The 26,306-nt window shown below is 49.0% G+C and overlaps 3 protein-coding genes and 1 long non-coding RNA gene across 9 annotated transcripts in view; 3 read left to right on the top strand and 1 right to left on the bottom strand.

Annotated features, from left to right (window-relative positions):
• NCAPD2 (non-SMC condensin I complex subunit D2) overlaps nt 1-6,947 on the top strand; it is a 28,568-nt gene extending 21,621 nt beyond the window's left edge. For all 5 annotated transcript variants that reach the window (XM_072925881.1, XM_072925878.1, XM_030266873.4 and 2 more), the window contains 8 exons: nt 73-228; nt 429-606; nt 1,635-1,729; nt 3,758-3,838; nt 5,822-6,008; nt 6,227-6,353; nt 6,488-6,646; nt 6,811-6,947. In XM_072925881.1, coding sequence (XP_072781982.1) covers nt 73-228; nt 429-606; nt 1,635-1,729; nt 3,758-3,838; nt 5,822-6,008; nt 6,227-6,353; nt 6,488-6,646; nt 6,811-6,893 — 1,066 coding nt within the window. In that variant the 3' untranslated portion in view covers nt 6,894-6,947. The remainder of the gene's footprint in view (nt 1-72; nt 229-428; nt 607-1,634; nt 1,730-3,757; nt 3,839-5,821; nt 6,009-6,226; nt 6,354-6,487; nt 6,647-6,810) is intronic.
• Nucleotides 6,948-11,732: 4,785 nt separating this feature from the next.
• On the top strand, nt 11,733-14,687 carry LOC100226912 (C-type natriuretic peptide 2-like). The gene is made up of 2 exons (XM_002197309.5): nt 11,733-12,125; nt 13,525-14,687. Exons 1-2 carry the CDS (start codon nt 12,027-12,029, stop codon nt 13,795-13,797), a joined length of 372 nt encoding a protein of 123 aa, XP_002197345.3. The 5' UTR covers nt 11,733-12,026; the 3' UTR covers nt 13,798-14,687.
• A 1,518-nt stretch (nt 14,688-16,205) lies between these two features.
• Nucleotides 16,206-20,058, top strand: GAPDH (glyceraldehyde-3-phosphate dehydrogenase). Of its 2 annotated transcripts, XM_030266469.4 has the most exons (12): nt 16,206-16,319; nt 16,839-16,882; nt 17,454-17,553; nt 17,689-17,795; nt 17,881-17,971; nt 18,142-18,257; nt 18,373-18,454; nt 18,591-18,742; nt 18,844-18,922; nt 19,147-19,230; nt 19,383-19,480; nt 19,755-20,058. In XM_030266469.4, the coding sequence occupies exons 2-12, from the start codon at nt 16,860-16,862 to the stop codon at nt 19,822-19,824; spliced, it is 1,002 nt and encodes a 333-aa protein (XP_030122329.1). In that variant the 5' UTR covers nt 16,206-16,319; nt 16,839-16,859; the 3' UTR covers nt 19,825-20,058.
• Nucleotides 20,059-22,551: 2,493 nt separating this feature from the next.
• Nucleotides 22,552-23,827, bottom strand: LOC140682653 (uncharacterized). Its single transcript, XR_012054638.1, has 2 exons — nt 23,270-23,827; nt 22,552-23,181 (listed from the first exon to the last, which is right to left on the bottom strand). It is a non-coding gene; the product is annotated as an uncharacterized lncRNA (long non-coding RNA).
• Nucleotides 23,828-26,306: the final 2,479 nt, after the last annotated feature.

Here is a 26,306-nt window from a genome sequence, read left to right on the forward strand (position 1 = left end):
TTTTTTTTCTCTGCTCTCTGAGAGATGGAATTCTGCTATCTATCCCTTCTTTCCTGTACCTTGTCTTGTTAGCTCTGAGTTCTGTGACTCCCACTTGCGTCTGCTGTTCACAATGATGGAGAAATCCACCCTGCCTGATGTGAGATCCAACCTCATTATTGCCGCAGGAGATCTAGCCATCCGCTTCCCCAACCAGGTGGAGCCTTGGACATCACATCTCTATGCCAGGTAACGCTACACTCGTTTTTGGGAGAGGACATGTGATGAAAACCCAATGGAAGGGTGACACTGGGCCTCAGGAAGGTGAGAATGACCCAAGAAAGCAAATTTGAAGATGCTGGTGCAGGCAGACTAGAGCTTTGGGCTGTCACCAGTACCTCAGAGACGCTGCCTTGCTGCTTTCTGCAGTAACTGTTTGCTCCTGTCAGGTTGCGGGACCCCTGCCCGAGCGTGAGGCAGACGGCTGGGCTGGTGATGACTCACCTCATCCTCAAAGACATGGTAAAGGTGAAGGGCCAAGTGAGTGAAATGGCAATTCTGCTCATAGACCCAGAGGAGGCAATCGTGGGAGTGGCCCAGAACTTCTTTGGAGAACTGGCCAACAAGGCAAGTGGATGCTCAGGGACCTTATTTCACAAGAGCAGGCAAGGGCTGTTGGAGGCTGGGTCAATTACATGAGCCCTGGAGAAGGTGTGTTAATGGTGTAGAGCCATTGGTCTGTCTCTCTTTGGACTAAATAAGGGTAGTTAAAAGAAATTTTGCAATACAAGTTTTGCTTCATCCTTCCTTGATGTTGCTGCATTTGACCGCATCCATTCACACTGGAAGGCAGCCTCCAAACTACTGCCTTTTCCCTTTGCTTGCTTGTATATGCCCACCACAGGGTTAGGAGCAGTTGTCAGTAGCTTGCCTTTAGGCCTTACAGCAGAGTTCCCTGACCTTATGGCTCAGGCAGTGCATCTTCTCTGAAACCTTTCTGAGTTGTTCTTGGCTGTGGGACACTGAGATACTTAAATTGTAGCAGCTCCTGCCCAGCAGATAATAACAGGAGCAGCATTACCCCCAGTACACTGTTCATTCCCTGTGCAGCCTCACAAACCCTGCAGAGTTTGAAATTTACTGCCTGAGAGGCTGCAGTGGCACTGGGGCTTTTCTGTCTTGGTTTGCTTTGTTAAAGCAGACTGGCCACCTGACTGCACTGACTTCCTATCTCTGCAGCGTGTATGACAAAGCTATGTAAAAGCAGTGGGAAAGAGAATATGGATTGGACCTTTTTGGGCAAGAAGATGGGAAGGAGTTCCATGAACTGAAAAGCTGTTTCCTTTATCAGGAAGCTTTTCTTGTTGGGTTTTGGCAAGGTTGGAAGGCAAAGAAACTGCATCCAAGTCTGCCAAAGAACAGAGCTGGGGTGCAGTGTTTAGCTTGTTGGTTGGCTGGGTTTTTCCCCCCCCCAGCCAAATAGTCCTGGATAAGTTTGGCTGGCTGTGTACAGCTCGTTTCAAAAGCTGATGCTTTCAGTCAGTAGATTTGGGGTGGAGAAAAAGGAGGTCATTTTAAGTGGGCAGCTTATTTGGCTTGACTCAAATTATCCTTTGTAATTCTGTATCTCACATAGAAACTTGCGTTCTGCACAGGGTAATGCTGTCTATAACCTGCTTCCAGACATCATCAGTCATCTCTCGGATCATAACAGCGGCATAGAGGAGGAATCCTTCCACACTATTATGAGGTATTCTGAGGTTAAATAAATCTCTTATTGCCAGGACTATGTTTATGGAAAGGGGGAGTCATATCAAGGGAAGAAAAACTACACTGACATGTACAAACTGCTTTTTCAGTTCTCTTTGATCTGACTTTTTCAGTCTATACTGGAAACGGAATCATGCTGAGGGGAATTGATTTTACAGCCAAACAGTTGAGGGTGAGGCGAGATTCTACAAAGAGTAACCACTAACTCAAAATTACTTTCCCTTTAGAAAAGGAAAATAGTTGGTTTTATGCATGGGAACATGGATATGCAACATTAGGAAAACACAACAGGTTTTAAAGACTGCTGCCCTTTGTAATTTTGGTGGCTACTGGAGTTTTGGAGGCAGTTTTAGTAAAGCTGTAGTTACAGTAACAGGTTTGGATCTGGGTTTGCTTTCTGGTGGTTTGTTTTGTGGGGTTTTTTTTTCTTGTTTGGTTCAGTGTTCTTCAAGAAAGCCTGACTCTGGAGTATAGAGATACTGGAATATTTCAATCTGAGGTTATTGGTTGCTCATAGACAGCACTAATAATGTCTTTATTAGTAAAGTACAGACATTTTCCTCTCATTTCTGAAACTTAACCACATGAGGGTTTTTCTGAGTCATTTGAATCCCTACGGATTATAGAGGGGGGTGTTAGACAAAAGTAATGCTGTTGCTGAAGAGAAGAACAATCAAATCTCTTGTGATTTTTCAACTAGTCTTTCTGTCTATGAGAATCCTGTCAATGAGCAAGAGGGATGGGATTTTGGATAGGTAGGAATTGCAAGACACAGAAAAGGTCTACCAGTGAGGGTTTAATTGAGACTAAAATTAATTTATGGTGGCAAAAGTAGATGGATATTTTGCTTCAGCTTTAATTAAGGAGGGTAATATGAAATACTGGGAATTATAGCTTGTGGTTCCTGACAGCACACATAGAAGTTAATGCCTGAAGTGAAGCAAACCATCACAGGGAGACAAGAGGCAGCACATTAAAAAATTCCAGATCATTTTGGAATTTTCAGTACTGTTTTTAATTAATATCAAACTGAAGGTGTTACCACAGACATAGAGCATAATAAGTGTAGCAATTGCATTAAAGTGTAATTGGTGGGGTTATGACAGATGTAAGATGGACTTTTGACTTCCAGCAACATACATGGAGAGAACTGGAGATGTCTGGCAAATAAGAGAAGAGGCAGTATTGATTTAACAATGTAGACAGGTATCAAATTATCTTAAGGATAATTAATTTTAAAGACCTGATCATCACTTAACACACCACATATCCTTTAAATAGGAAAAGAAGGGAATTAGTAGTTAAAGAGGAATTGATGGTGGAAAAAATGTAAAGGGAGGATTCTTGAGAATGCTGTCTCTGTTATGATTCTTAGAAAAGCAGCTTGGTGTGGTGGTTGTAGACATAACAATACTGAACAAGGAAGTGCTTTAGAACAACTACATCAAGGCCAGTGGCAACCTGACTGAGCTAAAGTTAACAGAAATGTTGGTACAAGAATTAGGGAGAGCAGCAGGACCTTCTTAATAAATAGAAGTTATTCAGTGATTTCTAAGAGAACATAGTACAAAATGCACCAGTACTCAACTGTGCTAAAGTCCAGGTGTCTCTATTCCTCAAGACACTAAGAAAAACTTGATTAAGTTAGCATTTAAGTTCTGTTAGACTTTGTTCCCATTTTAGTGCAAAGTAGTGCTCACTTCTGCATCGATCCAAAATGCAACAACACACTTTCAGCAAATTAATAGTGAAAAAGCCACAAGCATGGTTTTGAGGAGGGAAAACAATGCATGCCATAGTGCTCCCCTCAAGGTTTGCTTGTCAGACAAACTAGTCTGTCAGTGCAATTTGTGAAGTGAGGAGATTGTCTGGAGGTGCTGCATGCTCTTTAAACTGGGTGGAAGGAGCAGATAAGAAGTCAGCACTGCTGCTTTTTCAGCACCCCTCCTACCTGAAATGGGGATTCCTCTGTGGGCTCTCATCTTTTGCACTTTTTTTCCCCTTGCAGACATCTGTTCTCATATATTACAAAAGACAAACAAGCAGAGAGCTTGGTGGAGAAACTTTGTCAGAGATTCCGGACTGCCAGGTGGGTAGTAATCTTAATTTTCCTGCCAAGCGCTTCTGCTTCTCAGGATTTCTCAGAAGAAATGAGCTTGTGGTTGTAAAAGGTTCCTGTTATATTCTTTTTTTTCAAACTACCTTCTCCTATAGATATATAAATACTTATAAATTAAGGTTTTTTGTTTTATTATGCGGTGATTGACCCCCTCTTCCTTCCTTTTTTAAGGAAAAAGTTTTGTGACAGTCTAGATTTGCATTATAGCTGAGCGAGGAGACATCCCACATGTGGATTTTACATATCTTTGTGATCCTTCTTCATGGGCTATTCCCTTGCAGCTCAGCTAGGAAATTAGTGTGTTCAGCTGAGAAGTTGGGATCTTTCCAACAGTCCTGTCTGGGATGATCTCAGCTGTCAAGCTGATATAGGCCTGTCCTTGTTCTGTGTGCATGGGCTGCTCAGTACCAAGTCTACACCTGGGACTCTGCTCTGGTTTTTTATTATTATTATTTTACCTAAGGGCTTGTGCTACCCTACACTTTGGCTTTTGCTCCATCTCCAAGATATGCATACCTTGCTTGTGCATTGCTGATTACAGAGTAAAGAGTGCAGGACCCACACTGTGAAATCATTTTGCTTTCTGGGTTTTGGGGCTTTTTTGCTGCCTTTCTTCTGCTCACCAAGTTGTAACTTCACTGAACCAGGCACACGCTTTTTGTTTCTTTCCAAGAAGAATAATAATAGAAATTTATCTCCTTCCATTCCAGTGAGATATCTTCATTTTAACTTCCACTGGCTTTGGTGTACCCTGCTTCCCTCCATTCCTGTGGTTTTCCTTCTCCATTGTTGTGGCTTTGCCCTAGAGATTTAAGCTGTCTGCTTATCTTGGCCATTCGTGCACAGTGCCTGGGCATGTGACCTGCTCAGCTGCCTCAGGGAGTTGCATATTTCCCAAAATATTTGGATTTTGTTTCCTGAGCAAGAGTGGAGAGTGGTCCCTCTCTCCAAAGTTGCCTCCCAGGAGCACTGGTGAGCTCTTCATGCCACATTTGTAAATAACCCTCTGTGTGTAAGTTGTGTCTCACCTTTAGTAGAATGTCCTGATATTTCTGTACCACGAAGGTGACCAGATCAGCTTGGTGCACACTAGTGGTACTGCTAGAGCAAGACTCTCACTCCAGGTTAAAACAGGAGCTTATCAGAAAATATTTGCACCCACCATCACCCTCCTCAGCATTTCTGGACTTCTAAACATAGCAACTTGCCAGACTGTAAAGGTGGAAACACCTGGATGCTGCAGCTTTGTTCTCCATCTGTCTGGGTTTGAGCACAGCATCCTGAGACAGCATGTGCTGGACAGACTTGAGGCCCTCACTTTGTGTATATTAAAAATAGGGGCTTTGGCCTTGCTTTTTCCCTTCCCATTCCATCACACTGATCTACATTAGGGATGTTAGTTTGTGCTTTTGTTTTATTTCCCTTTGGTTTTATTCCAGTAACTTTTGCTGGAATTTCAATGTAGTCATTCTCTGATACAGCATTTGTTATTTGTTGACTTTATAACTTAATGAATATGACCTTCTTTATGTAACTAACCAGGAAAGGGAGAGAGAACATCAAATACAGCTTCTGCTTGAGATCATCTCAAACATGCGAAAAAGAACAGCCGGAGGGGTTTGTTATGTGGTTGAAATAAGGCCCTTCAAGAGGAGACCTGACCTCACTGAGTCTGTTCCTCCTGGTCACCAGTAACTTCTGATGCTTTTCAAACAAGTGACTGTGTTCTTTAGCAGTGGAACCTTCATGTTTTTCCAACAGGCGCTAAGTCAACGTAATGGAATACAGTGGTGGTTATCTGTGGTATGGCACAGCACCTTGTCACTGACCTATAACAGAACAACCTGAATCTCACGTCCTGCAGGGCAGAAGCACCTGCAGGAAATGCTGGTAGTTCTGGGTGAGATGTGCTCATCCTCACACACCCCTTTTTGTGATCTTTGTCTTTCCCAGAACTGAGCGTCAGTATCGGGATCTGTCCCACTGCCTTACTCTGCTTCCAGTCTCGGAACGGGGCCTTCACAAGCTGCAGGACAACTATGACTGCTTTGCAGACAAGCTCCAAGATCCAGCTGTCTACAGTTGTTTCCAAACTGTGCTGGCTCGATTTCACAGAGCAGGCGTCAAACCTGAGACTAAAGTAAGGGTGTGGGACAAGGCCAGCAAAACAATTGCTTTTTACATATAGTGACTGGAAAGCCCTGCAGTTTTTGAATTTAAGCAGACTATTCCTCACCCCTAACAATTTATCAATTTATTTGTTTAACTTGATGGTAATTCTGCTATGGATGTAATACTTCCCTCCCCTCACCTTCTCTTTTTTTTTTCCCCTCCACTGCTGTTTTACATCTCCATCAGGCTCTAGCTGAAGAGCTGGAGCAGAAGCTGTCTGCCTCCCATAACCGAGGACTGGATTCCACAGAGATGTGCCAGGATGGTAGTCAGACTCCAATGCCAGCGCCAGCCAAGCAGAAACCAATAGCAAGTATGTTCCTTTTTGTCAGATTCCAGCCTCCCCCCGATCCTGCAGTCCAGCAGAAACACCTAAGGACTTTTCCTCACCCTTACAGACAGAAATTTGCTGCCTTTCTCTGGATTTTTTGCCCATTTTCTTGACAGGTTCACGCCGCCAGCCCCTAAACCCAGCCAACACAGATGATGATTTTGTCACACCCCCACCCCGCACACACCGAAATCATAAGAGTGCCCAAAAGCGCCCTCCACGCAAAAAAACCATCATTACCTTCTCCAGTGACGAGGAGAACAACTCTGAGGATGGTAAGGCACTGCACACGTGTGCTGTAAGGGGGGGAAAGACTACAGATCTGACCCAACAGGGCTGCCCTTTGGCCATGGGCTTCAGATCACTGTGGATGTTGCCTGTAGATTTCTCTGCTCAAGGCAGTGGAGAGCTCATTATTGACACGTTTTACTCTCTTTAGAGCTATTGGCAGAATTAAGAGAGGAAGAAACCCCCACCAAAACAACTCCCATCACCAGATCTTCAGCCCGACGGCTGCGCTGAAGGAACCATCTGCCACTGCCTTTAACTAAAAATAAAACTCTTTTTATGCAACCATCACCTTCTCTTGTCTGAACTACCCCATAATACAGCAGTGCTTTAAATGAGGACAAAATGGAAATAACACCAGGCTGAAGCAATTCCAACCCTTTCTTCTGATATCTCCACAAAGGCAGTGCTGATGAACATAGTTGCCATTTGGACTGATTTTGCCCTGACTTTTTGGATGAGAATAAGCTGCTCTTATTAAAAAAAAAATCTTTGGAAGAAAGTATTTTGAAGAGGAGCCAAACTACCAACAGAGTACAAAATTCTTATTCCTTTCTTATTTTGTATGTGTTTTATACTACACTATTCAGCTTTTATCAAGGACCAATGCAGTGGTGCTGGATTTGGGCCCTTTTATATTTCATGCTTTTTGAAGCCCTTATCCTGTAAAGCCAAGCCAAGGGTTTTGAGGTATAGGTACCTGCATCTTTTTCTTGTGCATATCTCATCAAAAAAGTGTTCAGGGAGTGGAGTGTGAGGAGAAAGAGTGAGAAAGGCTAACTTAGACTATGGCACTTCACTAAACAATAAGTAAAAGGGATAGGAAAAAATACATCTTTTAAAAGCTAAGAAACCAAAACCAATCCAACACTAAAACCTTAGAAGTAACTTGTAATAATGCTAATTTGATAAGTTACTCAGTATACTGATACCCTCAATTGTCTTACTGCTTTCTGGAATGTATTTGCTGCAATTCAATTATGTTTCAAGTAAAAATGGCACTTGGGCTTTTTCTTTCATGAATGCCACATCAGTTTTCAAGTCAGTCCTGGCACTCCTTAAACTGCCCTGTGAACATGAAGTACCCTAAATTAGATTCTGTGTTAATCACATAAATAACCTTTAACCTTTTGTCTAGAGGCAAGTTGGCATTTGTCCCAGAGCTCTTACTACAGTAATATTTCCTCTTACCTTGTCAGCTGCCTAGAAAGCAGACTAGTCACTAGCTGGGCAGGAATGGGAAGGGTGCTTCTCCTCTCCACCGGTTCCCAGAGATCTGCAGTCCCTGTCTCTGAGGCTCTAGTACCTTCTCACAGTTGTGGTCACTCTGGGTTCACCCAGCAAGTAGAGCATGCGGCTCAATTCCCTTCTGTTCTGGCTGCAGAAGCAGCTGCTGTGGCTTATTTTCATCCCTATTAAAAAAAATCAACCATTAGGAAGTGCATAGTTTTGCACTAACCTGAGCATACTTAAATGGACATAATCATGTTAAATGCTTCCAGAAACAAGTAAAGTGGGGAATGATTGGGTAACAGGTGTATTTATAAACATCCCACTTGAGTCCCATGACTCAGTGAAAATATCTGCCCACTTGCCACCATCCTAATAGCCAAATACCAGTATAGATATGCTCCAAGTCCAGAGCACACCAGTTGTCTCAGGACAATCACATGAAATACAAAGATCAGAAAGCTCCAGCAATGTTGTCCTTCTCCCTCCTTCCAGATAAAATATTCAGTGAAGGTTCCAGGAGGCAAAGGTAGCAGCTACAGCACTGACAGTAAATACAACACAGAGTCATGCACACCATACGTGATCTCCTCACCACCCACAGGGAATGACACTCACATACTGGAATAAAAAAAGGACAGCATATATGGATGTCTGCCCAGGCTCAAGGTTTTACATGAGATAAATCTTGTGAGATAATATGCTGCTAATGCTACAGTAAGGGAGATATGAATGGGTGGATAGAGGAAGTGAGGTGGCCATAAAACTCTTAAGCATTGGCTCACCTTCAGGCCATACCTTTCCACTACAAGTGGTTGAACTTTTTCCTTCAGGAGATCCACACAATCACCCTTCTGGAAGGAGGGTCTGGCAATCAGTGACTGGACAGACAGGCTGGCTCCTTCACTGCTTTGCAGTCTGTCCTTTGCTCAGTCTCAGACACTGTGCTGCTTGGGCAAGTGAGAGTGAGGAGTCAGTGGGTGAGAACTCTGATTGATTGCTTTCTGCAGGTTGTTCAGATGGAGCAACCTCCTTTCCTCACTGTCCTCTCTTGATACTAGAAGAATTAGCAGTCCTGTGTCATGGACAAAGAAAGTCCTGAAGAAAGATGAGGCAAAACTCAAGAGGGGTTTGGGTAGCTACATAGTGGCTACAGCCTTCAGAAGATATTTGCTGCTCTTTTGTTCCTCACAAACATATTTTGGTGGCTGCCACAATGACCATAAATCACTGCCAAAGGAGTAATCCCACTCCCCTGCTCCTGAGACAGTGGGATTACTCAGTGCCAAGATCAATGGTGTCTCCATCCTCTAGGGAGTCCTGTCCATGGTTTCTCTGAACTCCTACAAATGGTACCAGTAGAATAATGTGAATATTGTACACTTCTAGAGCCTGCAGCAACCATCTTCCCTCTCTATCACCTTGGGCCAAGGTGTGTTTCCTCAGGGTACTTCATTCAGTTCCCAGATCTCCCAGTCTCCAGTTGTCCTGCTCCTTTCCTGTACGAGGAACTGTTTGTAGAAGGCTGATTGTCATTCAGCAGCAGACCATTTTTCTGGTCTTGCAAGCCCTAGAGTCAGTGCCCCAGCACCCAAGGAGGAAGGGTTTTTATAAAGGAAACTTGTTAGCATCAGAGAGGAAACAAGGACAATAACCTATTTGAGTCTGAGAAAACTGGGGCAATTGAGGACTTGCCTGTCAAAGCCTTTTCACTGCACAGTCATTGCCAGGACATATCAGAGTAACTATTCAGTTCTACTGCAGTCCCAGCAAGGATCTGGGACATGGAGCAGCTGCAACATCACGGCACCTGTGCCACTGAGCACCTGCATTTTATCCAGACTTTGCTGAATTTGCAAGAACTTACAAGAATCTGCAAGAAAAGTTGCAAATTTTCTGCAGTCTGAAGTTTCTTGTTTGATATGGGAGAGTGATGGCTCTTTCCCTCTTGCCAGCCCCAGCTCTTGCTGAACCCAACGAGGGCACTTATTTGAGTTGTCAGAGCCTGTCCACCCCTGCAGGGCTGTCTTTGTGCAAGTGAACTGGAATTTTGGAGCAGTTGCAAACACATTTCTGGCATTCTTCTTGCAGTATGGGGGCCACCCCGTTCAAGGGATGCCAGATCAAACTGGTGCTACAGTTCATATCAAAACCAAAGCATTGTTGCCTTTGCACTTACCTTTCAGTCAGGAAAGGAGTGACTCTGACTCATGTAACCAGTGTGTTCCAGCGGAGCTGCTCCTGCCGGCAGCAGGAGTGCTCAAGCACACTGACTCAGCTTTTTCTGGACAGCCCCATGTGACTGGGAAGTACAGAACAGCATCCTCTGGGACACCTTGCATGCAGCACAAACATGTGCTGACTTCCCGTCCTTCCTTTCCTTCCCATCCCTCTGGAACTTTCACACCACAGGGCTCCTTCCACTACAGCATCCAGCACAAGGAGGGGCTGGCTGTGCACACACATCCTGCACCCCGTTTGTGCCCAGGCACCACATCCAAATGCCCACGTGGGGTGCCTGTCCCGTGACTGTCCAGCAGTCCCCTGTGCTTTGTAGATTCAAAGGTTGGTATTAAAGTAATCCTGTTTCCCACAAAGTTTCTTGGTGGGATTTTTGGGAGCCCTTCCTTGTGCTGGCCCAGGCAACAGGGTGACAGGAATGTCAGACAGGATCACTAGAGCATCACATTGCTCTGGACACAGCACCAACCAATCAGCTGGAGCTAACAAAATTGGATTTCCACAGCTGTGCAAAGCACTGCTTCCAGCATCAGTGCTCCAGACTGAAGGGCCATACTCACTTCTTAAGAACTGGATGCAAAAGGTTTGTAAAACTTTCTATCTCATTGGGCAGAGAAGAAATGGACCCACAAACTTGCATCTGCAAGTGCAAAATGCCTGGAAGAAAGAAAGGGAGGGAAGGACGGAAAGAGAGACAGAGCAAATAATCTGAACTGTGACTTTTTTTATCTCTGGAGAAGACCTTTTTCTATTTTTCTTCTTTCTTTGAAAAAAATAAACAAAAGCAGGCAGAAGAACATGTTCTGTAGAGTTCTGACCTGACTGTTTTGTGCAACAGTACTGAACAAAGGGAAGTCCAGGGTGATGTTAACAGCACACCCACTGCTCATCCTGTACTGGGGTACAGTCCCCCTGTTCCTCTCCCCTGACAAACTTCGCTGATTAGTTTCTGCCTTCATACCCAGGCTGACTTCTACACCCTGATCTCTAAACAGTGACCTCATTGCCTTGTTCAGCTGGTGAGAAACTACAGTAAAATGGAAGAGGTAAACAATGTGGGGGGAACTAATGGCCAGAAGATTTAGGAGGTAGGAATCTGCTCCTTGCTATCCTGCTCCCATTGTGTGCCTGAGCTTGACAAAGTGCAAGCCGAGTCTCAACAAGCTCTTTTCTGTGACGGTTCCTCTGGAAACTCAGCCCAGTCCTCCAGATGGTGACTTGGGACAGACAGCCCGCAAACTATATGCTAATAGTACTAGACCCACGCTCCTGTCACTGCTACAAATTCTGTATAGTACTGAAATTCACCCACCTTCTGCAGCAGGAGCTCTTCATTCCCAGCCCAACTGTCTCACTAAATTATAAATATTAAAAACAAGCCTGTGTTGTCACAGACCTGAATTTTTGTCCATTCTGTGCAGCCAGCAGTGTGCCTACCTCTAACTTAGCTGCAGTTCATGCTCACACTGATCAGAGAAATAGTATTAACAGCACTCTACCTATAAGGAGTATGTTCAATACTCCTACACAATGCAGCCTTCAATAGCCTCCTTTTGGGATGCATTTCAGTGTGTCACCCCATCCCTGACCCTGATAGACACCTCCAGGTCCTGGCCAGCAGCAGCTCAACTCACATTTGTCTTCCCAGACACTCAGTAAACACCTTTGTGTCCTTTTTCTTTAGAGGAAGGGGTCTTGCTGAGCTCACCCTGAAATATATCACCCTGGACAAAAGGGCTGAAAGGTTAAGGAGCTCCAGGGGGTGGTTCAGCAGGGAGCTGGGGCCAGTCCCTGCCAGAACCAAAGCTATAAAGGCAGAGAGGGGCTAGGGACCACATCCTACATGGAAGCTGCGAGTCCTGCCTTGCCTCCCACCAGCCCTGGGCTAAGAAGAAGATGCTGGGGCTTCAGTCATGGCCTTGCTCATTTTTCCTCTTCTTGGTTCTGCTCTCTGCCAGCGTTCAGACTGTGTCCTTACCAGGACAGAGGCTACAGGTAGGAGGGAGTAGGACAGAGATGAGGTTAATTTCAGAAGGGGAGGAGGAGGAGGGAGGGTATGTTTGAACCTCAAATGAGAGGTGGTCCCAAATTCCAAATACAAGACAGCTGCTGTCTATTCTTGTTGCACTCTCCCCTTCAGCAGCCTCAGCTCTAGGGTGACTTTATAATCCAGTCCCTAAGGAGCACCAGCATTTCGAGACAGGAAACAGACAAAAGCTTTTTAGTGCTCTGTAAAAGCTTTTAACAGTGAAGGGCCTGGTCCTTTCTAAGCCCACTCCGTGTCAGCAGCCACCAGATATTACAGTCCTGCCTCTCATCATGGTTCTGGTTCTGATATTTCAGGGGGAAGATGCATCCTGTTAGGCCAGGAGTTTTGCTCCTAAGCTCAGTATTACCCCCATTAAAGACCCTCTTTAAGGCCAAGAGCCCTGTCAGGATGCCAACTAAGGGGTTCTTAGCTTGAGTAAATCTCTATTCTTTGCAATTACAGCAATAATATTTTTGACTTTCCAATCTAGCCAGCTCCCTCTTACCCAAACCCTAACCTGAGCCCCAGCACCTTGCCTTTACATCACCCTGGGAAAGCCACAGGGAAATAGTCAGGACATGAACTAAAATCACAAGACTGATCCTGCTATGACTCACCACTTTCACTCCTTGCTGAGGATGCCTGTGTCCGCTTCAGTTAACTTGCTACCACAAAGAGCTGCACAAAGGCATCCTCAGCCGTAGCTCAGCATCCATGTGAGAGACAGATGTAGAACGGCTCCTGCAGGCTGCTTCTGTGGACAGCAATGCCATGCCTCCACTGCACCCAACATACCCCCCAGGACTTGTCTCCCAGCAGTGCTGAGGATTTACAGTCAGCACAGCTAACCCAGAGGATTTCCAGCAGATGGGGAGTACCTCTTCCTCACACCTGCTCTGATCCTGCCTCTCCCTCATCTTTATCAGGTGTTAGGTGTTTATCAGGAGTCAGGACCATCCTTCTCAGCAGCCTTCTGGAAAAATGAAATAGTACACAGCAGCCTGAGCACACAGAGATGCTCAGCATCCACAAAAGGAGCAAGGACTGAAGAGTTACCTTCCAAATCTGGGGCAGGGCAGGATGTGTGTGCGGTTTTACAAGAGCAGGGCAATCTGCCCACAGGCAGAGATCACAGCAGATGTCTGCCTGCTGTTTTGGATGACAAAGTCATTTCAGACAGTGGGAGCTGCTGGTCAAGCCCTTCCCTGTGTCTGGATGCAATGTCACAGGCACAGTGCTGTAAGCAGGCATCACTTCAATGTCCTGCCTGAGTCCTCAGGAGGGTATGGGCAGTGGGGTACCAGGGGGTACAAGGCTTATCACCAGATGCACAGGCATCACCCTGCTCTCCTCCATTTATCCCAGATGCTCCTTTCACGATTGCTACCCCTGGAGCCCAAGTCCACGCTGACCGAGGAGGACACAAAAGAGGGATCCAGCTTCGGTCCTCAGCTGCTCTCCTCCGCTCTCCCCTTCCTCCCATCTGGGGCTAGAGCTGCCCGTCCATCCCTCTGGCGCAAGAACCTCTCCAGTCGCAAGTGGGGACTGCCTGGAGATTGGGCCTGGAAGGCCATGCCCAGGGGTTGCTTCGGGCTGAAACTGGACCGAATCGGGACCTTCAGTGGTTTGGGGTGTTAGCTTTGGAGGGCCTCCAAGGTGAGGGGCATAAGAACGTGGGCTCGAGCGAGCGGGCAGGGAGAAAGTTGAGGGCAGAGTTGAGCGCACAGACAGCGAGGGGATGGGGCAGCGGGGCAGGCTGTGCGGCCACCACCTGCCAGCTGCCGGGGCACAGGCGGGCCCCGGGGACACCCGTGCTGCCGGCGCGGTGCGGGGGCCCGGCCGGGGCGAGCGCAGGCGGGCGGGACGCCGCTGGGCGGCTCACCAGGCCCGCTTCTCCGCAGCCGGAGGGCACCCAGCCTCGGGAACCTGCACGACCGGCAACCAGCACGGCGCACCGTGCGCGAAGCCCTGAAGCTCCCGCCCCGAACACGGGAGGCTGCGGCAGCGAGGAAGCGGCGCGGCGCTACGAGCAGGAGCTGCCCGGCTGCCCCCCGCGGCCGCTGAACCCCCGCTCCGCCGGCAGCCCCCTCCTTGCTCCCCGTGCCTGAGGACTCGCTCATTAAACAAGCTGTACTAATTTGCCGCGTCCGCGCTCCGCGGTGGCTGCCCCGGCCGGGGGCGGGCGGGAGGCGGTGGCAGAGCCCGCCCGGCGCCCCCGGCCCCACGCGCGGGGCCGTGCCGGGCCCGGCCGGCGCCGCCGCCATTCCGCGTGGGGCGTGCGGCACGCGCGGCTGCGGCGCGGTGCGGCCGGGGGGGCGGACACGGGTGAGGCATCGACCGGGCGCGGGGCACAAGGGCCGCGCTGCTCACCCCGGCCGCACTCTGCCCCCGCCAGAACAAACACCGGGGCCTCCTGTTTGCGCCGAAGCTTCCCCCGAGAGCCCGCCTCGGTGGGCTGCGGCCTGGGCGCCACCGACCCCGGCACCAGCTCGTAGCCCTGCTGCTGTGCCCCGCGAGCCATCACCATGTCCTGGCCTTTAAGAAAAGGTTGTAACCTCAGCTGGGTCTAAACTTAGCCACCAGCCCCTCAGCAGCACCGGGAATAGCAGTGGTTTAAGGAGAGTAGGGTTACGTTTGAGCTGCATGACCCCTCTCTTGTCCCCCACCCCAGTACCTGCGTGGTTCCCCCAGCCTGCCCACCCCCTCCCTTATCTTCAAAGCCCTGCTCAGCTGAGTAGCCAGAGGGACATAACAGCTCCCGCCACCCCCACCTGCTCTGACAGCCCAGATTTGCATCCCCACTGTTCCTCGGGGATGGGAGATTTGGGATTTGTGCGTGCTCTGGGCGTTGTACCTAAGGCGGGGTTGTCCCGCCGCACCTGCCCCGCACGCAGCCGGGGGAATGGAGGCGGCAGGGCTCGGTGAGGGAGCCCAGCATGGGGGGCGGGGAACCGGGCAGCGGCCATGCCAGGAGCGCTTCCTCCTCGCAGGCAGGCAGGGAAGGCGGGCCGAGGCGGCAGACGAGCAGGATTTCCGCCGTCACGTCCCGCGGGCAGCGGCAGCAGTGCCGCAGTGCCTCATTAAGATGGTGCTCACGCTGCCGCCCGTGGCCTGCTGGGGCAGCGCCCGGCCAGGGGCCCCGTCCAGAGCACGCCTGAATAAGCCCACCCAGAGGGGGGTCGCAGCCTGGAGGCGGGAGAACTCCCAGACTGTACCTCCCGTGCCGGGGGGAGTGGGGGGACGCCTGGAGATCCGCTGCTCCCTCGGGATGACCCGAGCATCCCTGCAGTCCCTTTAGCCTTGCAGCCATAGAATCATGGAATGTTAAGGGGTTGGAATGGACCTTAAAGATTATCCAGTTCCAATCCCCGTGCCACGTGCACGGACGCCTCCCACTAGAGCAGGTTGCTGAAGGCCTTATCCAGCCTGGCTTGGAACAGTGCCATGGCTGGGGCATCTACAGCCTCCCTGGGCAACGTGTTACAGTACCTCATCACCCTCACAGTAAAGAACTTCTTCCTAATATCCATCCTAAATTTCCTCCCTTTCAATTTGTACCCATTACTCCTTTTCCCATCACTACAGCTGCTGACGAAGAGTCCCTCTCCCGCTTCCCTGTAGGTCCCTTCGGATACTGGATACTACTCCATCCAATTGGGCACAGGCTGCAGCCGGGGCGGGTGGCTACCTGCCCTTTGTTACCAGGTGAAAGCAACGCATACCATCCTGCGGAGCAGCAGCGGGCCCGGCGGGAGCAGCCCCTAAACGGCTATCACCCTCTCTGCCTCCTCGGGCAGGGGTGCAGCCACCCATCCCCGCTCTGGGGACACCTCCGACCAAGGACCGGTGCATCTTTCACCACCGCCACCTGCACCACCAACCCCCTTGGGGTGGCTCGACGGGAGGGCGATCGCTACGGACCCTACATTCCCAGAGCGGGGCCTTTGTTAACGGGGGACGGCGGGGCGGGGGAAACAGGGGGGCTCTTCGGCAGCCGCACCCGCGGCACGGGCGCACGTAGCCCAGTCCGGCCCCCGCGCTGCCATTCGACGGCGTCGCGGCGGGGCGGGCCCCCGCCCTACCCTCACGCGGCTATAAAGGGCGGCGGAGAGGCGCTGCGCCACCTCCTCACTGCGCGCCGGGCGGTTCGGAGGCAGCAGGTAACGGGCGGGGCGGCGGAGATGCGCGGGGGGAGAGAGCGGTGGCGGCGGGCGGTGGGCGTGTGAGAGCCCTCTCCCCACACAGGCGCACCGCCTGCCGGCAGGGGGTGCGGCAGCCCCCGGGCGGAGCGGGGCCGCGTGGCGGCGGGGCCCAGGGGCACAAAGGCGGCGCGGCGCAAAATGGCGGGGGCGGCCTGACGGGGGGCGGTGAGGCGAGGACGGATAGGGGTGTGAGGGGGAGATGGTCGCCGCAGGAGGAGGAGGCGGGGGCGGGTAGTTGTCGCGGGGGGGGGGGCAGGTGGGTTAATCGCCCGAGGCGGGGGAGTGATCGCCTGGGGGGTGGGGCTAGCTCGGAGCGCGGGCCCCCGCTCGCCAGCTCGCCTCGCGCCCCCCCCCCCCCCCCATGACCGTTCGCCCCTCAGCGAGGGCGAGACGTTAACGGCACCGGCTGAGGGCGCGACTCCGAGGGCGGCTGGTGCCGGTTCCTCTCATTCCCCCGCTGATGGTTTCTGCCCACAGGAACATCCCGAAGCGGTAAAGATGGTGAAAGTCGGAGTCAATGGGTAAGTGCCGGGGCCGACAGTACCAGCAGGGATTTCGAGGGGGGTTGTGGTGGAGCGGCAAGGTCGCCTCAAGGGCGCGGGGGGAAGATTTGGGGAGAGGCTGGATCCCGCCGGTCCCGCTCCGCCGGCGCCCCCCGGGGCAGCGAGCGGTGCTGCTGACTCATTTCTCCTCGGATTCGGGGTGACTCACTCCGGAACGGGCTGCCGTTGCTCGGCTGCCCCAGTTTCCCTCCCTATTCCCGGGGATCCCTGCAGCCCCCCACCAAAAGGTCTCTCAGTGGATCGTGTGTCGATGGTGGCCCCGGGGATGTGACCTTCTCGTGCCGGGCCGAGGAGTAACCGGATCCCCGGGGCTCTCTGTAAATTTAGCGATTGACCTTTCTGGGGCGGGGGTCGTTCTTAATCTTTAACCGGGGTGCCTTGGCCTTTGGACGAGCTGCAGGGCTCCCTCCCGCCCTGCCGGGCAGGGAGCAGCTGATGATCCCGAGGGAAGGCTGCCAAGGACTGCCGCCCATGCCCAGCTGGGCTGGTTCTCTGTTGCACCTCCTCACCCGTGTTTTTCTCTCTCCAGATTTGGCCGTATCGGCCGCCTGGTCACCCGGGCTGCTGTCCTCTCTGGCAAAGTCCAAGTGGTGGCCATCAACGATCCCTTCATTGATCTGAACTACATGGTGAGTTGCTTTGCAGTGCCCCCTCTGGGTCTTTCTGAGTAGGGCTCCTGTGGATCTGTTCTGGTAGCTTCCACGGGTGTTAGAAGATGATGGCAGCCTGGGTGCCTGACCTTCTGCTTCCCCTCTCTTTATTAGGTTTACATGTTCAAGTATGATTCTACTCATGGCCACTTCCGGGGTACTGTCAAGGCTGAGAATGGGAAACTTGTCATCAATGGGAATGCTATCACCATCTTCCAGGAGTAAGTATCTCTTTCCTGATTGCTTCTCTAGAGATTGAAAGCAACTGTCTCATGGAGCAGCTTGTAAAATTTTGTCCGTCCTTAGGCGTGACCCCAGCAACATCAAGTGGGCAGATGCTGGTGCTGAATATGTTGTGGAGTCTACTGGTGTCTTCACCACCATGGAGAAGGCCGGGGTGAGTATGCCACAGAGGCATAGGAGAGAAGGGATAGTGCTGCTTTCTGCCTGTCGGGCACACCACCGTTTACAGAACTGCTCAAGATAGGACTGTGAAGGAGAAGAGATCTGAAGAAGCAAGCTTGGAAGGATCCTGAGTTATGTAATCTCTTACCTCTCTTTCTCCAGGCTCACCTGAAGGGTGGTGCCAAGCGTGTGATCATCTCTGCCCCCTCTGCTGATGCTCCCATGTTCGTGATGGGTGTCAACCATGAGAAGTATGACAAATCTCTGAAAATTGTCAGGTAAGGAGAGTAGCATGCTTTCTGGCCTGGAGCTCTCGCCAGCTGCCAGGGGGTCTCACTTCACCTCAGTAGGAGTGTTGCTGCTGGCTGATGTGCCTTTATCTCTCTACCCCAGCAATGCTTCCTGCACTACTAACTGTCTGGCGCCCTTGGCCAAGGTCATCCATGACAACTTCGGCATTGTGGAGGGTCTCATGGTAGGTCTGCAGCTTGGTGCTGAGGAGGGTGACATACCACAGATCCCCTCATGTGAGAGGGAAAGCATCTGTGTCACCTGGGACGCTCTTTCTGGAGAGTATTGGCTGTGTTCTTATTCCTGTGCTCTTTCCTCAGACCACTGTCCATGCCATCACAGCCACACAGAAGACAGTGGATGGGCCCTCTGGGAAGCTCTGGAGGGATGGCAGAGGTGCTGCTCAGAACATTATCCCAGCATCTACTGGAGCTGCTAAGGCTGTGGGAAAAGTCATTCCTGAGCTCAATGGGTGAGTCTTGTCCCTTCTCAGATGTCAGGAGGAGGCAGAGCATTCCTAGACTGGCAGAGGAGTGTCAGATGCTGTTCCTTAGTGACTTGTGTCTCTCACAGGAAACTTACTGGAATGGCTTTCCGTGTGCCAACCCCTAACGTGTCTGTTGTGGACCTGACCTGCCGTCTGGAAAAACCAGTAAGTGTTGTGGACAAGGTCCTAACAACTTGCAGATGTGCCCCTTCCTCTAAGCTCTGCATTGCACCTGGAATTGCCCTCTCTGCATCCATCTTGTCCTGAAGATAACTTTGTGAAAAGAGCACCTGCTGGGGTGTTCCCATGTGTGTCTTCTCCCTCCCGTGTCCCCAGTGGACATTTTGTGTGAGTTTGGATCTGATCATCTTGGATCTGTCTCTCCTCAGGCCAAGTATGATGACATCAAGAGGGTAGTGAAGGCTGCTGCTGATGGGCCCCTGAAGGGCATCCTGGCATACACAGAGGACCAGGTGAGGAATGCCTGCTCTCAGCCTGCAGTTATTGGCTCTTGGCCTCATTTTTGTAAAAGGCTGTTGTGTCAGCAGCTTTGCCAGAATCCTCTTTGGGCACTTGGACTAGAGACTCTGGGCAACCATATGCATTACAATTTCTTGTGTTTCAGGTTGTCTCCTGTGATTTCAATGGTGATAGCCATTCCTCCACCTTTGATGCGGGTGCTGGCATTGCACTGAATGACCATTTTGTCAAGCTGGTTTCCTGGTAGGTGCAGCCCTGGGCATGTGGGGGTTGGCACAGACAGGTTTCAAACTTGGGCGTCCTTTTGGTTACCACTGGTGATCCAGGTGGATGCACAAATCTCCAGTCGCTCCGTGGACTGAGATTGTTTCTTATCTGGAATTACTGTAACTGCCTCCTTCCCTCCAGAGGGTAGATGGGAATTCAGTTGTGTGGGATGGGGCAGTGGAGCAGGAGGAATGGAAGAAGGGGTGTGAGAAATGAGTCAGCCCTGACAGCGCCTATTTTCTGTCCCCAGGTATGATAATGAATATGGATACAGCAACCGTGTTGTGGACTTGATGGTCCACATGGCATCCAAGGAGTAAGCTGAGCACACAGGCCCCCCTGCTGCCTCGGGAAGCAGGACTCTCCTTTGTTGGAGCCCCTGCCCTTGTTCACCACCGCTTAGCTCTGCATCCTGCAGTGAGAGGCCAGTTCTGTTCCCTTGTCTCCCCCACTCCTCCAACTTCTCCCCGAACCTGGGGGAGGTGGAGAGGCTGATAGAAACTGATCTGTTTGTGTACCACCTTACATCAATAAAAGTGATCACCATCTGAAAAGCCTTGTCCGTCTGTCAGGGGGAGATGGGAGGAGGGGGCCATGTATGTGTTGAGCAGCTGCAGGTGCCTGCATGGGACAGTCTCTGCCAGCTGCAGTGAGAAGCTGGGGAGTGCAGCCTGCTGAGCAGCTTGTTCCACGTGGGAGAGCCCGGAGTCCAGCCTGCGAGCCAAAACAAGGTGTGGTGCAGGCCTGTGCTCCACAGCAGGACTCTGCCTGGTAGGATGGAAAGCGGCTCTGGCTCCATCTGCCTAGCTCTGGATTTGCTTGTCTGATGGGTGCATGCAGAATAAAAGTGCTGAGCAGATGACTCATGCATTTGGTTTGGTAAAGGGGCACAAGAAACAAAATTCATTCTCCTTCCCCTCCCTCAGTGGGGGACAAGGAAGATATTTCCTGCTGTTACAAGGCAGGCATTTCACTTGCTTTTGCCTTTTAAAATGAATTGGCTTTTGCCCAGAGGAAATGGCTGCCTAGGGACGTGTTGGAGGCCGTTGTCGGCATGGTGGTGGCCAGTCTTAATTCTGGCTTAATTCTGTGCGTAAGGAGGGGCAGTTGCAGTTAAGCTGCTGAGCAGGAAATCTCTGCAAGGTGAGTGTCAGCCCTCTGCCTCCCTGCATTAGATCTGGAAGCACAAATGCTGCTGGGCAGCGACAGAGCCTTCCATGACCTGTGAGTACCAGGACAGATAAGCAATGCACTGCACAAAATCACGTGGCCCTCCATTTTTAGCAGCTTAATTTAGCATCTCGGGGCTGATGTGTTCTCTCCCTGGCAGGCACGGTTGGAGCTGTTGTCCGGACCCCAACTGCTTTAGACCCTGATCTGGACGCTGGAAGGACATAAGCTGGAGGATTTAAACTCTCAGGATCAAGGTATGCTGGACATGGTTTTCCAGAGCTGCTTATCTCCAGTAGCTGGGCTGCGTAAGAATTAAATGTTTGTGGACTAGAAGGTGATGACTCAAAGTTATTTTGCAAAGAGAATAGGTTGAATAACCTGCCTCTGGATAGGAACTGGGATTATGAGCAGCTTGTTAGCCCTGGGACGGCAGAAATACTTGGATTACACCACAAATGGCCCCATCACTGGAGCTTTAGGTAACTCTGGCATCGGATAGGAACTGCCTGCTGCTGGAGCTCACTGGAGGCAGCCCTCCCGTGGAGCTGGGTTTCTGCTGGAGGGGCTGTGTAGCCTGGAGACCTGTCAGGATTACAAAGGAGTCTTGGGTTGGTCCCATCCTGTCCTTGATTGCTGTGCCTGGGTGCTTTGAATGGCTGTGCTGCTGCCCACGTATTGTGTGTGTGCCTCGCTTGATAATCTGGAAGTGCAGAGAGGCTACTGAAACATCTAAAGGGGGGGGGGGGGAAAGATGGATGTCCTGTTTTCCCATGCAAAACATATTTTTAGCTGGGTTAAAAGCTGAAACATTTCTACAAGTCAACCTTTTCTCCTAAAAAGCCTTGTTTCCTAAGTGAGATAAGACTATCTGAAAATTGGTAGAGCTAAGATTTCTTGTTATTTAACAAGCATGAACCCTATCCAACCTGAGATCAAATTGCTCTGAAGTAATACAGCCCCAGGGTAGAGGAAGAGTATGTGCTCTCAGACCAACAGCTGCTAGGAATGTCTTGAATAAAGGTTCACTCTGTTTTCAAATACTATTTCAACTGGTTTACAATCTGATCTCTCCTAGAAAAATTATACGGTATTGAGGCGAGGAAAGCCAGGAATATCACAGTGTTTAAAACATGGTTGGTCTTGTATGGAAACAGGGAGAGTGAGTGTGACAAACTAGTCATGCAGCTTTTGGACTGCCTGGAGGGCTTGGTTTCTTCTCACTAATATAACCTCCCTAAAATGCACAGCTCTTCCAAATCCTTAGTTTGCATCCAGACACTGTGCCTACAGATGGCACCACAGCAAGGCCTCTCCGTACAGATGGAAACCAGCTCAGTGGCCAGCCTGTCTGAGAACTGCAACCCTGACCTAAAAAAATCCATGTAATTTTTTTTTAAACCAGTTTGCAAAATTGACATATATGACTGTGGATGGTATTGAGATAAAGATGGGAAATCTATTGTGGCAGATGCTTCTCTGTCTCTGGAGAGGAGTTTTCCCCCAAGTAGGGGAGCTCTAGGTTTGTTGACAGTGTTATGGAATGCAGATAGAAATGCTTGATCAGGCAAGGCAGGTGCTCAGGCAGACAGCAAGAGGCTCTCATTCAGCAAGGTAGTGAAAAGCAATTGTGACACTTTGCTGGGACAAATCAACTCCAAGAGCAGCAGCCACGAGCCAGAATCCATCCTGGTTTGTGAGCACCTTGCAAGGGGAAGGTACAGAAAGACACTGATCCTGGCTAAAGGGTTGACTCCGCCTTCTTTGGCTGGCCAGGCACCAGGGCTCACTGTGCAGAGCCATTGTAGGAGAGGGTTGCACCTGGGAAAGCTCTCTGGCTGACCCAAGAGACAGCTTCCCTGATGGGCAGCCAACCATTTATAGGGGTGGTAAGCTCTACATTTTATTCTCCTTTTTTAAGACAGCTAAGGGTAATTAGCAGTGGTGTTACAGAAAAATTTAGTTTTATGGTAACTTTGAACATTTACAGCAATTATTTTATACTTCCTTGGCATTTGCACAGACTATACACATGCATTGCTTCCCCAAGAAAGGTCCTCAGACCACCTTTGTGTTGAGATGTCTGCATGAAACTTCAGCATTAAGGAAGATGCCACGTAGTGAAAACCAGCTTGAGCAGATGTGGAAAATAATTAAGTCCACTTGAAAAATCACCCCAAAACATAACTAAATGGTGACCTTGTAAGCACAGTGAAAAACATTTAAAACATCCTGTATCCACTTCTGAAGTAAATCAGTGTTTAAGCAAAGCAATTGGCAAGACCAGGGCAAGGAAGAGGAGATAGAGGTCTCTGAAAGACTTATGACATAGTCACAAAAGACAAACATCTTAAAGGATGATGTTTTAACCTCCTTCATAACTGATGCCATTCACAAAATGCAGGTTCATGACTTAGGGTATGCAAATACCCCTGCAGGCTCCAGCAGTGCTCACATTTCAATTAACAGCAAGCTGCCTACCTTTGGGCAATCACAATGTGTACATGCTGCAAAAAACAAGTCATTTGTTACTTACTCTTCTGAGCTGGATGTAATCTCTTACTCTAGGACAGCTGACTTACCTCCATATATTACCTTACTACAGAAGTACCATCTTGAGGGAGTTAATTAAGTGTTCCCTAGAAGGAACAGCAGTGCTGGGTTATACTTCACAGCGTAAGATTTGAAAAGGCAGCTGTCAAAAAGCAGAAGCTGTAGTCAAATGAAAACAAAAGAAAAACCCATAAATACTAGTAAATGAGACTTAGTAACACAAAGGAAAGGAAAAAAAAAAAAAAAAAGGAGATTATGTGACAAATAGAAAAGGAAGGCTGAAAACCTCTTTCAAATGCATCTTGGAGATAAGAAAGCTGCCAAGATGGCGTGGGAGTGATTAGGGAAGCTTAAGTCCATGAATGAAAAGTAAACTTGATGTTTTGCTGTCAGAGGAGCTTTGGGGTGTTGCCAGACAGGAGATTTTCCTCAGCAGCAATGAGATAGATGAAGGCACCACTGAAAACTGAAGCATCAGGACTTGAGAATGTGTCTGTGACATGAAGGGCAGCAAACCCCATGGGAGACTCAGGTGGTCTCCAGCATGAAATGGATGAACAGGTTAACTGTGCTGCAAGTAATTCACCACTCACCTCACACCACACCACACCCCCCCCCCCCCCCCATGATGAAAAGCAATGTAATTTAGGAAAAAACAGGCTGGCAAAATCTTTCAAAGAACTGCCTGAGGAGAGAGAAGACCACCCTCTCCTCCCAAGGTTGAAAACTTGTGGTAAGACTGGTTGCAGCTGAGACATGTGAGTGGCCAGCATCTGAGGCCATCTGCTCCACCAATCAACACTTTCAGAAAAATTTGGAGCATGGGGTGCCAAAGTGTTGATGATTATACAAAATGACCCAAAACTTTCAGCCCTTAATGAGCCTGTGGAAAAGTGAAGAAGATCTTGTGACCAAGTGACTGGGTGATTAAAATGCTGGATGAAATTCAAGGTTGCTAAATGAGAAATACTACATGCAGGCCTCAAAGCCCTCTTGTGACATTGCCCAAACCTCCAACAAACAAGTGAGCAACTTCTGTTGACCTTGGTGTGAGTCCTGCGACAGAAGGGGAAAATAAAAAAGGTGGTTTTTAATCCCTGCAATCTCCATTTTTTTAGTTGCCACGTTGGATACTGATTTAGGTGCTGGACACCAGGTACCAAATATCACATGGCCTCCATCTCCTCAAAACCCTCATTTGTATTTAGCAGCCTGATGAAACTGCCACCTAGAGCAACATCATGAAGTGACTTCAGGCACTGCGCAAAAATGTTCACTTGTCTTTCTTTTTAGGAGCAAAGTAACTAAGCTTTTCACTTTCAAAACATTTTTTTTCCAGTCTGGAATCATGGTTAGGAGTCTTTGGTCCATCTATTCCAATTTCTGATTGCAATGCAGGACAAAGGATACCAATGTCATATGTGGATAAAAGATGTTTAAAGACATCTGCAGTGTCTGGCTGAGAACTTGCACATGATTGCACATGAGCCCTGCTCCCTAGGTCTTTCCAACCCTGCTGTTCTCCCAGGCAAGGTCGGTCACTATTTATTGCTCTTGGATGTATCTATGCATGGCTATATATGTCTGGCAACAGAACCTCTCTTTTCACCCTATTCAGAAATATTCTGTAATACCTCTTGGCACTTTTGGGTCTGTATAATTTCTATGTATCAAAAATGTTATCAGTTTTGTCTGTCAATTCTATGTCCTTCTATAAATATTATTTAAACTGCAGATTTTTTCCATTCCTTCATGATTTTTCGCCTCCTCCCCCCTCCACTGGTTTCTCATTGGCTTTTGTCCATGCCCTGTCAGACTAAGCACTGACGTCATTTGCTTGCCCATCCACCCAGGCTTTTCTTTAAATGTTTTCCCTGATGCTTTTAAAAACTGACCTCGGCAAACCACGGATTTCAGCAGCCAGTGCTTTTTTCTCAGCGTGGAGGTTACTGCTCTTTGCAAAGCACTGTTTGCAGGAAGGCAGCGCCAGCGCTGTGCTTTACTTTCAGCATTGCTCACTCCAACTCCCCAGGCACCCTCAGGCTTTGTGTGGGGGCTTGTTCCTCCCTACAGCACCTCATGCACCCCAGATATTACTGTGCTCCAGGTCACCCGTGCCTGGAACTGCAGCAGTGCTCAGCTGGAGATCCTGTCAAGGATCCTCCTTATTGCTCACTGCCTGGAAAATGCTTCATCATTCCCTTCCGAGCACATTCTGCATTTTCCGTATACAGAGCACACTTGTCTGGTGAGTACTTCTCTTTTTTTGCCTTGTTTTGATTATTTCCCCAATTTCAGCCAATAAAAATAAAATATTACTGTTATGATTGATTTTTCTTTAAATTAACTAGAACAGCATGTTAGTTCCTTAGACATTCAAGTACTGTTATTTTTCTCTGAAGTGATATGAGCAACTGAAGATGTTTTTTCAGACAACTGAATTATTCTGTTGTCCCTCTATTCCTTTTCTTCTAACCACAGTTGCTGTAGTCATTACGAGGATTATTTTTTGTTAATGTAGGTCAAGCTTTATTATTATTTCTAATAGTTATTCTTATTTCCAAGTACTTTTGTCACATGGCCACTTACTCAAGGAAGTTCACTGACTGAAAGTTATCTTATGTTACTAAATCACAGCCTTTTGAAAAACTGGAAAAATACCACTCTTTCCACTGTCTGCAAGTTCACTTATTTCACTCTAAGGAAAAGTTACAGAACAACACCCAGTTCTCAGCTGTGACATTTTGTTCTGGGTGATGTCTCAATTAGTTTCTCTTGATCAAGGTTGACCCCTTGTCCTTAGGCAACCATCAATCTTAAGCCAATCTTCATCTGTCAGAAGGGCATCTAAAATCATTGCCTTACTTGGGCATTCCATCACTTGTAAATTGATGAGAAACTCCCCCTGGCACACAATATTCTTTGGTATCCCAAGCCAAAGTCTCCTACTGACAACACAATTTTCCTTGTCAAGCAAAGCAGGGAGGTACTTACAAAATAAATCAACATGCTTCTGGGGGGGATTCAGGAGTATTTATAGAAGACCCTTCAATGCCTTGATGAAATTGTGCATCAGAGC

Source organism: Taeniopygia guttata, chromosome 1 (assembly GCF_048771995.1).
Source record: "Taeniopygia guttata chromosome 1, bTaeGut7.mat, whole genome shotgun sequence".
In the NCBI taxonomy this organism is placed as follows: domain Eukaryota; kingdom Metazoa; phylum Chordata; class Aves; order Passeriformes; family Estrildidae; genus Taeniopygia; species Taeniopygia guttata.

Excerpts from the sequence above, each read along its gene's own strand:
- LOC100226912 (XM_002197309.5), top strand. The coding sequence starts at position 12,027 with ATGCTGGGGCTTCAGTCATGGCCTTGCTCATTTTTCCTCTTCTTGGTT. Across the intron at positions 12,126-13,524 it reads TACCAGGACAGAGGCTACAG|ATGCTCCTTTCACGATTGCT; the intron begins GTAGGAGGGAGT and ends CATTTATCCCAG.
- GAPDH (XM_030266469.4), top strand. The coding sequence starts at position 16,860 with ATGGTGAAAGTCGGAGTCAATGG. Across the intron at positions 18,258-18,372 it reads AAATCTCTGAAAATTGTCAG|CAATGCTTCCTGCACTACTA; the intron begins GTAAGGAGAGTA and ends TCTCTACCCCAG. Across the intron at positions 18,923-19,146 it reads CCTGCCGTCTGGAAAAACCA|GCCAAGTATGATGACATCAA; the intron begins GTAAGTGTTGTG and ends GTCTCTCCTCAG.